The sequence below is a fragment of the Cryptomeria japonica genome, chromosome 11 (genome assembly GCF_030272615.1).
Source record: "Cryptomeria japonica chromosome 11, Sugi_1.0, whole genome shotgun sequence".
In the NCBI taxonomy this organism is placed as follows: Eukaryota; Viridiplantae; Streptophyta; class Pinopsida; order Cupressales; family Cupressaceae; genus Cryptomeria; species Cryptomeria japonica.
In genome coordinates, this window is record NC_081415.1 from 486,002,157 (window position 1) to 486,014,674 (window position 12,518).

Genomic DNA, 12,518 nt, shown 5'->3' on the forward strand with positions numbered 1-12,518 from the left:
GCAAATAGGACTGACATGGGTGAGACAAAGGGACTGCAAAAATGGACTCACAAGTGAATTTCAGGTTCTAAGGACTGCATTACATGTGTGGAAAAACAAGAGCATTGACTTGCAATTGTGGAGAACAAACGTGCAACTTCATATGTGTAATGGGTAACTAACTACAAGTTTGCACTTGTAATTGGACCTTTAAGACTCATTTTCAAGTGTTTTTGAGTGCATTTTGGACCGATTTCGGATTCTGGAAGGCTGATTGCAAGTGCAATGAAGGGAAAAACTTTTGTGAAGACGTAACTGCGATCGGGTTTTAAAATTTCGATTGCAAGTAGACCTAGAATGGGAAAAATGAATGAAGGTGTGACGAACGAATGCAATGTTGGGAAGAGGGATTTTGACATGTGGGAAATAATGATACCAACTGGTAATGGCAAACTTTATGTGACAAGGAAAGACACATTTTCAGCTTGACAACTTTGGAAAATGGGAAAAACTTAACTTGCAATCAGATTTGTAAAACCCGATTTTAAAGCAAGTGAACTTCATGACAACTCTCAACATTGTAATTTTTGTAAAAAGAAGGATAACTCTTTTTACCAAAGGGAAGATCAACATAACCAATGTTACTTGTAGTTGGGTTTTAAAAACCGGAATACAAGTAAATAGGGAAAAATGAAAAGGGGAAAATCATACACATTCACAACTTGCATTCAAACAATCTATCAATTTGGAAAGAGCACTATGAAATCTGAATTCAAGCAAGAGCAAGATATTTACAATACATGAGCAAACTAAGAAAACAAAATAAAACCGAAAATCACATACCTTGCTTGAAGAATGCCCTAGACCAAAACAAATGAGCTTGGGAGAAACCGTAATGCTTTATAAATAGAGTATGGAAGCCACCACGTTGATATTCCTTGCAGTAAGTAAATTGGTTTTGCATTTAACTCATTTCACAAAAAACGGCTTGCAAGAAGATACACATTTGGCACCAAACACTCTTCATTGAATGCAAGATGCAAAACGTTTTGCAATAATGGCGAAATTCGTGGTCAACTAAGCCAAAAACGCGGAACTAACACAACAGAAATCGGAAGCAAAACACCTCTCATTAATATGCAAAACGTGGCAAAGATCATTGAACTCCAAAATCGTGGCCAAGATGTTAAATGGATTTAACCAAGAATGCATACACTTGGGTCAGATTCAACCAAGAATGCCACAAATTGATGCCCTTGGGAAAAACGTGGTCGGGTTTTAGAGATTCAATAGCAAGCAATGGCATAATAACTTGGAAGAAAAAGATGCAATTGGGTTTTTAAAACCCTCTTACAAGTTTTGAATAAAACTTACTTTTCCTTCATCCTTGCAAAATCGGGTTTTAGAATAGCAATAACACCTGAAACTCAAAAATCACTTTAACACTTGTAATCGGGTTTTAAAATCCCTATTACAAGTTCACAATAAAGAAAATAGGAACTTTTAAGGGAACTTACAAGTTTTCATAAACTTGTAATTTATCTAAAATGTTCCTACAAAACAACTCAAAAGATCAAAAAGGGAAAATGGAAAAGAAAAAACAAATTACAAGTTACAACTTTTAAACTTTCACTTGTAATTGCTTGAAAAAACCCCAAGGATCTCTTTACTTGCAAAAGAAGGAAAATTTCCCACTTGTAGTCAAGAGGGAAAAAACCGAAATTGAAGGAAAGACCAAGCAAACGAACTCGGAATGCGATGAAATTTGAAACGTGGATCAAGGATGAACCAAAGATTAGTCCAGTTCAGAAAGGAGCAAAAATTTTGCCTCAAAAAGCGTGTCTTAGAGTAAAATTTTCAACTTGCAGTGACTGCTTTGAAACCCGAAATTGCACAGAAAGCTAGGAAAATGAAGGCTAAAACTCACCAAAACTTGGACAATGATAGCAAAGACAACCCTTGATGATTTGACACTCACAAATGTGAGTTTTGCACCTTGTAAAACGTGCCTTAGAGAAAAAAATGACACATTTTAAGAAAAAATTTGTAGGGGTTGTCACATTTTTTAAAATCCAAAAATGAGGACAATAGTGAGAACACCCGTGTTGTTGCATGCAGCTAGCAGTTTATTGTCTTGCAAAATGTATGATATATGATGGATTTACTATTTTATGGCTGTGAAAGGGTGAAAGATCCGTGCTTTCCATGAGTGCGTCTATGTTCTTGTGTGAAAGGAGGGACCAATTACCTTAGAGCCTTGAGTTTTTATCTCATGAGAAAGGTGTGTGAGGATTGTTTGAGTTTTACACTTACAAGTGATATTGTTGTTCAATTATTGCAATGCAACGCTGTAAGAGTCTAAGTTAGGCTTCAATAAGCCATAAATCTGGACAAAGGCCTGAATGCAAAAGTTCATCATTGACCAAGTGAAAGCATTTATACTCTTCAAATTTTAGTCAATGATTTCTTCTCCCCTATATACTTATTCTTATCTCCTCAATACTCTAATAATGTATTGCTTGTAAAAGTTGCCTTCTCCGCATTTTCTCGTTATATTTTTCACTTTCCTCTTATTCCCCTTCTTTCATTTGAGGCACTTAAATCCTATGTTCTGAGCAGGGAGTAAGCACTTGACGTGCCTTCAAATTATTTGTTTGATCCTAGATTCCTATATAATCTTCTCATCATAGATACTTGAAAAAATATTTCCCTCCCCGTTGGAAAATATTGTGCATAGATTGGCTTGACTTATGCTCTCTTATTAATCACCTTTTCTATTTTTTCCAGAATATTTCTGATCTTTCAAGATATGTTTTCATTTGCATTTCAACGTTACCAATAAATCAAATATAGATATGCATAAGGTTATAATGACTTTGATTTACGTGTAGTTTAATACGTGTGAAAATATAATGTAGAAGAGAGAATTGTGTATTAGTTTTAACCTTTTTTCCTGCGTAAGAAGAGCTGCTTTAGTATGGCTGTACATATTTCAGTTTTGAAATAGTGCAATTTGTTGACCTTGTTCTGCTTTCTTTAAAATTCAGAATTTCCTTGTACACACAGGTGGGCGATTTTCCTGAACGAGATCCCTTTGAGGAAGAAGAAATATGATTTTTAGATTATTCATTGTGTGCCATTCAGAGCTTTGAGTTGATATTTTTAAATGCAACCCCTTATAAAGTTAATCAACTTCTGCGATGGAAAGATGACTGAAATCGGAGTCTTACAAGGATAATTCATATTCATGTTCCTAACAAGAGCAGCATAAGATATTTGAATGTCCACTTTTCATTCTTATGATGCTAAACTGTATATGTTTATGACTAATATAGTATCTTGTCTTGGATTAAGTTCATAATTGTTTTTTCCTTAAAATTTACTTTGCTCGGTAGTTGATGCAGGGAGAATTTTAACTCTGTACAACGTCTCTTTCTGCTCATTGTGCATATTTATCAAAGCCGCTCTAGTCTGAACATTTCAATTGATTTTTTAGTTGGTTTTAATTGTAAATTTTTTGTAGCAGACTCCACTTCAATTCTAAAGATCAGGTTTGTCAAAATATTGTCATTGGAAATGGAAATAATTAATAAGATTTTGCATGATTTAAAATCACGATCGATATCTGTATCCATATTATGAAACATTTGTCAATACTTTAAGCTAAAATATAACGTATTATAAGACTCAGTTATCTTGTAATGTAGGTTTAATTTGTAATCCAAGTATATCGTAATCATGCAATGCTATAATACATTTGAAATAATGAAACTTATGCATCCTACTGCAAAATCAATCATCATTATTCAGGGCTAAGTGCTTTTTCTGTCACCTGCTACTACTATAGAAAAATTTAACTGAATACATGATAACATTTGCTAAGTTTGAATTCCAGCTTTCATTATCAATTAGCAGGGTCAGATTTTCTGCTTATTTAAGCTGGTGGCTACATCTGCTTGTTCTGCTGCTTAACGCCTGCTACAGTTGATTTTCTGGTGCCTTAATTTTTGTTTTCTTGGCATCACTTGATAAGGATTAAGTTTTATTGATCAATCTATAACTGTCAAATACTGTTATAACAATGAAGATCAGGCTCATGTTCTTAAATTATTCAGTTTTATATTTTAGTTTTATTTTAATATTTTACTATAATTTTACATTGTAACTTTATTTTAACATTTGTTTTATTCTTTTGTGTGTTTCTTGTCCTTTGTTTATTTTATATCTATGCAGATTGTTTTTAATGAAAAAATGAGTATATATATTTATTCTAGTTCATTCATCCAAATGCATAAATCACAAATAAATTAATAATAAATAATTTCATGTGGGTATTGCTAAGATGTGTGAGTGTGTTTGAGAGTGCAGTGTTTTAGATTTTTTATTATGAATTGATAAGGAATTTTGTGATTTGAATCTTTTGAAATAAAAAACTTTATCTTTGTTTCATGAACATTTGCCTTGACAAGGCAGACTCGCAATTTATCATGTAGGACACGACACTTCTAGCTAGAAATCATGACCTATGCCAAGCTTACTAACAAAATTCCATATAACTTTCCTAGTGGCTCATTCGTTGCATTCAATAAAGGTGCAAGTGTTACGAGGATAGGAGAGACTTGTGGCTTATGGTTATTGACATGCGACTTCCAACTAGAGGCTGTGATTACTGAGCTTTCTACCAAAATTCCATAATCTTTCCTAATGACTCATCAATTTCAACTCATAAAGGTGCAAGTACTAGTATGTAAACAAAAGGTTAGTTTAAAAGGATTTTGGAACATGTTGATCTCATCCCACTATTTGGAATTTCTTTCTTGTATCATCTATACTGTATTTACTTAAATATGGGTGTTAAGTACAAGTTGAGAACTACAACCTTCTCCAAGAAAAAACTAGAGGTACATCAATTGGAAATATTAAAAAATGATAAACCTATATTTGGAATAAAATAAAATGGAGGTTGAATGGCATTGCAAATATACTTAATGCATTTGAATAACCAGATTGAAAGAATTTTCATGACATTTTGATTTGAAATGAAGCTAGATACAAACAAACTTCTTATTTACTCTTGAGAGGAGAGATATTAAATAGGCCTAGAGTTGGTGATTTAAAAAAGAAATAAACAAATATGTAGCACATGCAACACAACAAAATTATATTAGGGTAGATATACTATGGATTCTTTTATAGAAAAAGCCCTACTGATAGAGGAGTGCTCAACGTATTTCATTATCATTAGATTACAATATAGTAACAAAGTATTTACTCCAATAACAATCATTGTCTCAAAAAATGTTGATAGCATGACCTCTGGCAAAATATAAGTGCATCTCTTCTTCATCCCAAACATCTATTAAATAGATGCAACCACAAATGGTTTTTCTAGATCATGGGCAAAAATGAGTCCAAATGCTAAGGTATAAATTCCAGCACTTGTGTCATAATGAATTGACAATCCTACCAAGGAATGTAACTCTCATGTCGTAACTTTACTTTCCAAAAGGGGTGCTCTAGTTTGGACTTTATTATTCTTTTAGAAAGATGCTCTTAGGCATAATAAGTTGGTCAAAAAAATCACATGACTTTTGTAGTTTGCTCTATAATTCTCTTTTACATGTTAGTATGCGTCACAAAATCTTTTCTGCATCTTATAATGGCATAAATGCTCTTACACATTTTACACGATATCATATTGTATTTTAGAAATGGTGTAAAGTGCCACTCCAAGTGGGATGCTTGTTTTTCTACGCAGACCCAATACATAACAAATAAATTAATAAACACAAACATTATGAATGCAAGGTGTACAACACCTAATCCTAGCATGTTCCACTTCTTGTATATCTTGCAAAATCAAAAGGGAAAGTGCCAAAGTGAAGTAATTGTTAAGTCCCAAAATACCCAGAGTCTTGTTGCACTATTTGACATTTTTGTGTTTATAGGCTTTGTCAAAGGATCAACACCATTCTTCAAAAACATCTACTTTTTGAGGATAACTTTCCTATCCTCCACCATATCATGGACAAAATAACACTACACATCAATTTGTTTTTCTCACACATGAAATGTAGGCTCAATGGCACTTTGATTGTAGTTAATTTGCATTGCTACTTGTCTCAACTCAACATCAAAATACAACCTCTAGAGCTAGCTTGCCTTTTCATAGGTATGAATGGTTATCATATGACCAATCTTTGTAGTTGAAGTTACAACATAGCTTGTTGCTTACTCATTCAACTAAATGCAACACCAAACAAACAAAATAGTCATTAATAGATGACCTATTGTCCACATGTCCCTTCAAGTTTGAATCTACAAATCTATGTATATCCATTTATTCTTCCATGTTTGCCTTAGCATTGTTATAGGTGTGTTTTGTGTGACTTGAAGTTTTATAGGGGTCACTAACACTCTTAAGGACTTGTTATAGGGACACAAGACATTATTGCATGTGTCATCAACATTGCTAATGTGTGCTTTAAATGGCCTAAAGTGTTGTGGGTGTCAACAACACTTCTCAAGGTGCAATATAGGTGACCTAAGGAATTGTTGCAATATATCCAACATGTTACATGAATATTGTAGGTGTCTTGAAATACTTCCCTGGTAGAAAATAAAACACTAAAATGCTAAAAATGTTTGACGATCATTTTCTCTAGCACCTAATGCTTATTGCCAAAAAAAATCATAAACCTACTTAAGACTATCATTGCTTAGGTGATGTATTATTTGGTGCAAACCATAGCATATATGGTGCTCCCAATAGCACTAGCATAGGAGACATGACTCATCCTCCATCTAACAAAATGTAGGGCACTATTCAACTAAAAGCTTTGTTTCATCAAGAATACGAACATTAATTGGTTTGCAATTTTGCACTCTAGAATGTTGCAAATGGAAATCAAATTACTTCCTTTTACTTGACCATTTTATTATATTAGCTTTGTCTTCCGATGTCCACTCATAAGATAAACTCAACAACCTATAAATATTTCATATGAAATTGTAATGAAGTTGATATATCAAATCCATAGTCATATTTTTACGGTTATCAATCAACAAAATCCTCAAATCATAATTCTCCTAAGATAAACTCAACAACCTATAAACATTTCATATGAAATTGTAATGAAATTGATATATCAAATCCATAGTCATATTTTTACGGTTACCAATCAACAAAATCCCCAAATCATATTCTTACAATTACCACTTAACATCATTTCCAAATCTATAACAAACACATTGATTTGATTTAGATCTAACAAATCTTAATTTACAATATATGAATCAAATAGTAACACATCTTAGGAGACTAAGACCATAGAGACAATTTTTTTAACTTGCAAACTCATTTCTTCTTACCCTTTACCATGTAATGCTTTGGTTGTGTCACACATATCTCTTTTTCTATATCTTCATACATGAAAGTTAAATATATTTCCTCAACCATAAGGTCAAATGTATAAAAGAAATAAAATAGACGTAATCTTTGCAACTCGAAATAATATCTATGTAATGCCCCGCCAGGAAACCCCGAAGGGATTAAGCTAAAACACAAGAATAGAGTGCAATTAAAAAAAAATAAAAAATTAAACACATCATAAAGATACAATGAGTTATCATAAGCTCAGATAACACAACGGAAGACTAAATAACACCTAAAGAGTTTCCCAACGTGATTACTTAATTTAACACTTAACTCAACTCACGCTAATTAATCCAATTGAGTTGATTAACTTAATGACATGTTAATACTTTAAACAAGGATAAATTCTTTCGGTAGGTTAAAATTATAGATAACATGAGAAGGTCATCCATTATAATTTAACCATACATTACGCTCAAACTTTCATTAAAACATAAGTCATGCATCTAATTACATTACATACTTTAATTTCATTATAAACTAACAAATACTTTCCATGCATACTTAATTGCATTATCATCAATTGAATACATTCCATTATTCAAATCCACATTCTTTCATGATCCAAATTTCTGCATTTAATAAGATGACTACATACATGCATTTAAGATTAACTTCATCTAATCCACATTATACATTTTAACCATAATACCATCCAAACATGCTAAATTAAAAAAAAGAGGAAACATAAGAACATAAACACCACATAACATCGAAATGATATCAGAGTTCACCCCTAGTGGGCTACATCTCCGGTCTGCTCAACTACAAGACCCCTATGATAAAATAATAGGGTGAAGAATACATGAGGTTCACATCATTTACATCTTGCCATCAAGGTACATAAACCAATAATACATACGACCACATCGGTCCAATAGATACATGAATGATCCCTAAATAGGAAAGGATCCAACTGAACATTATAAGAAGCAAATACAAATCTCAACTGGAGCATCCACGAAACTTAGTCTTCGCAACCCATCATAAGCAACCCATGGTCTAACATGAAAATAAGGTTCTCACAAGGGCATAAACAACAAGGCATGACTCCACAACAGTGCTCCTATCAAAGACAACACAAACAACACACTAGCAAACATAAGGGCCAAGTGTCATCACATAACTTGGTATGGCTACCATGGCAAGTCTCCATAGGTTCCAGCCCCATCTCCTGGGTTACCCTAGCAACTTATCCCAAACCTCCAGCCCATCCAAGTCCCATGTGGACCCAACACATCCTTTTGTGAAGACAAGGTTGATGGTTTGCCATTTCGGGCCTTCTCACTACATGTCGAGTCTGTACTAGCCCTCATCCCATGCGTGAGGCACAATTATCTTCTTAGTGTTTCAATACTAAACTCTCTAATATGCTATTAGGTTACCACTTATTTAGACACACTTTTAATGGGTTATCCAGCAACCACTTTGGGCATGGCCCCCAATTGAAAGCCACTTTCCCATATGACACTAGACCATAAACATATGAAGCTCGTAAACCAAGGCATACACCAAGACAAGATTACAGAGTTCAATACGATAGGAATACCCACTTGGTCAAACAAGACTTCATATGAGGTGCACTGACTGATGGTACTCTAACTAGAGACCTGACCAGCTATGGTCAATCACATAACACACCCAACACCCGCATACATGACATGACTAGATACAAAACCATCGCAAGAAAACAGTCAACGCTCGAGATCAAGGACATAAGCAGATACCCAAATCAACATACGACAACATCCAACAATCACAATCAAGGACTTGCCATTTCTTAAGCAAATGCGAATATAGAAATTTAAACATGCATAGGCATAAACCGGAAAGGACAACCTTTTTCCATATTGTTTAAACATTAAAATCGATCCAGTTTCCTAATAGATCTAATTAGATTGCAATTTTGTCTACCTTGTCCAAGTACATGTCGTTCATGGTTTACTAACTCACTAAAGCTCGATTGCATCATACAATAATTTAAATACTTCATCATCGAGCTGAATTTCAAAATCCATTTCTATCTAACAATTTTTTTCCCCTTAGCCAATTGAACCAAGTCTCATCCATTCTTCTTATGTGCTACTAATCTTCTCATCCACAACCATCTACTAAGTCTCACTGTCATTTATCTTTATTGTCTGCACAATTCTCGGCTCATCAACATTATCACACAAAGCAAATATACAATGAAAATCATGTGGGCTATATCTTTGTGGTTGCTTTGTTAATTGAGTGGACCTCACAAATGAAGGTTCTTCTAAACTCTTAGAACTCTTTGAGTCATCCTTCTCATAAGGTCTAACATGAACCTTTGGTTTAGCATCAAGTGCAAGCTTATTGATCTTTAGTTGTAGTTGCGCCATTTTCTTATCATTACCATTTTGTTACTCAATTTTAGGAATATACTTAATTTCCTTGACTAAATCTTGATTGTTTACCATCTTTTATATCACAGGATTTCAATCCCTTTATCCTTTTAATTCATCATTGTTATTAATTGAAGTCTAGTTTTGACATATTCTCCTCAGACATATGTCTCAATTAATTTAATTCATCATTATTATTAATTGAAGTATTCTTTAATCCCGTCATTGTTACTAATTGAAGTCTAGTTTTGACATATTCTCCTCAGGCATATGTCTCAACAAAAAAACTCTAATATAATGAATGGGATTTTTACCCTTGCAAATCTCTTTTATGGTTTTGGGAATAAGAGTTGATGTAGGAAATCTATTTTCTAGATAATGATTTGAACTAACTGCTTTTGTGTTGATTTTTTTATGCAGCTCCATTAAGCATACTCTTAGCCATCTCCGTCATCATGTTCATTCTCTCTATAACTCCATTTTACAAAAGCATGTATTTTTATACAAATTGATACCATTGTTCTTATAGAAATTATTAAACTCAATTGAACAAATTTCTCTACCATTGTCTATTCTCAACACCTTGATCTTTTTGTGGTCTAGTTATTCAAATTTGAAAAAGACCTCTAAATTGTGCCTAAGTGAATATTTGTGCCTTCTGATAGAAATCAGTAATGGAATAAGAATAATGCAATGATTATGCAAGTGAAGGTATACACCAAAATCAAATACATTATTGTGAATCAAGTAAAAATCCCTATAAATATAAGAGAGCTCGTATAACTAAACATAAATTTGCTTTCCATATATACTCATTTATACTAAAATATAGAAGAAAGCATTAAACAAAGCTCTTATTTCACACCAAGTTACACCTCTTATTGAGATAAGAAATGCAAACTAATGGTGAAAAGGGAATGAGATTTTCACCAACACAAACCTTGATGACCATATGATGTGCTCAAGATGGTTGATTGTTGTTGAGGGTTGATGTAATTGGACAGTGACTAACATGACCTTACTTGCATCCAATTCCAACTCTTGAACACAACTTGATGAATGGTTGTGTTATGACTAAAGCTTGTAGCCTAGCTAAGTTCAACATTTGATCACTTTCAGCTTGTGGGTGACTTATAACGAAAGTGAACCTCTAGAGAAGGCTAGTTCCTTTATTTGTAACCTAAATTCTATTCTAAACTGCTATTTTTCAATGGAAAAGGTGAATAAATTCTTGAAAATAAGACCTATAGCTATGATGGCAATGCACCAAAATGGATGTTTGTACCTAGACTACTGTTGTCCTTACCAAAATTGCTCAATCAACCAGCACTATTTGCACAACTCAATGTTTTACTCACTAATTCACAAGTATTTTACAAGAAGGTTTAGTTTGCTACAGGTTTTAGAAGGAAAACATGTTATTCACAAATAAAGTCTATTTGAATGAGACACAAGATTAACAAGACATATAATAAAGATTTTATGTTTAAAATTCAATAAAATAAAGCAATCATCCATCCACATACAATGAGATAATATATATTGAAAGAAAAATTTATTGTTGCAAATGTGTGTTTAAAAAAGTGTATGATCTAAAAATAATTGAATATTGCCTAGGAAATGAAAGATTGCATACAATATTTAGTCCCAATATAGTACTTCTTATTGGAAGAACTTTCTCAATTACAACATAAGCATAGAATTGCAAGAACTACTTGAAACTGAGTCCTAAGAGTTCCTATATAATCCACCATGACCTCCTAAACTTTTGAAATATTTACAATAAGGAGGAAGACATATGTCTTGCCTTGTGATGGGCTTATATTTTGTGTATTTTTCATGCCTTCGATTAGACTTTAGTTAAGTGCTTATGTCATATATCTTGCAAACTTCAACTATAGCTTGACTCCTTATGCTACTAAGACTTCATATGAGCACATTAGTATATTTATTTATACATAATTATGTGTAGTGATGTGATGAGGTTGGAAAACTATTATGATTTGCGATGTTATGCATGCTAACTTGTTATGCAACATTTTGTTCAAACTGGATGAATTTGTTCCTACAATCAATATTGTGTAACTTCTTGTAGTTGAAGGCAAAGCTAACTTTGAACTAGTCAAAGGTGGCGCCCAAGTACTCCACTCTATTGAAAGGTGTCACTCGATCATTGACTTCTTTATTGACACAAACAACTACTTGTAGGAGCGTTATTCAATGATTTGTTATGTTGTTGGTAGTGGACATTTATATATTGACGTGGTTATGATTTTTAGTCCTATTAGGACTCTTGGATACTTTATAGTTTCAATGTTTAATTAAGCTCTTCCTATAGCGAAGGCACAAGAACTTGTTAGTTGTAGATTGAGTCATCGAATTGGAGGCTATATATGATTCCAATTAGAACCCGCAAAGGTTGATGTTGTTAATGTTTTTATTAAGTAAAAGCAGGTATTTGAAAGGTACCTAAACCTTGTACAAGCCAGGAGAACAAAGCAACGAGAAAGAAAAGTGCCTGGTCACTTCAAAAAGACAAAAAGATCCCACCGGAAGGGATCATCTTACATAACATAACCTAAAAAACCAGTAACAGACAGCGAAAGGAAAGCACAGAGACAACAAACAGACAGGACCAAGGAACCTTGTAGAAATAGAGACAGAGATCTAAATGCTTTTCATGATTTCCTCAGCATGAACAACCATTTGTTTCATGTTGTTTGTCGAGGTCTTTA

General features: G+C 33.3%; 1 protein-coding gene across 1 annotated transcript in view; it reads left to right on the plus strand.

Annotated features, from left to right (window-relative positions):
• LOC131032438 (tubulin-folding cofactor B) overlaps nt 1-3,492 on the plus strand; it is a 188,294-nt gene extending 184,802 nt beyond the window's left edge. Inside the window, exon 8 of the mRNA XM_057963410.2 lies at nt 3,046-3,492. Within this exon, the coding sequence (XP_057819393.1) occupies nt 3,046-3,093 (48 nt within the window). The 3' untranslated portion in view covers nt 3,094-3,492. The remainder of the gene's footprint in view (nt 1-3,045) is intronic.
• The last annotated feature ends 9,026 nt before the right edge of the window (nt 3,493-12,518 follow it).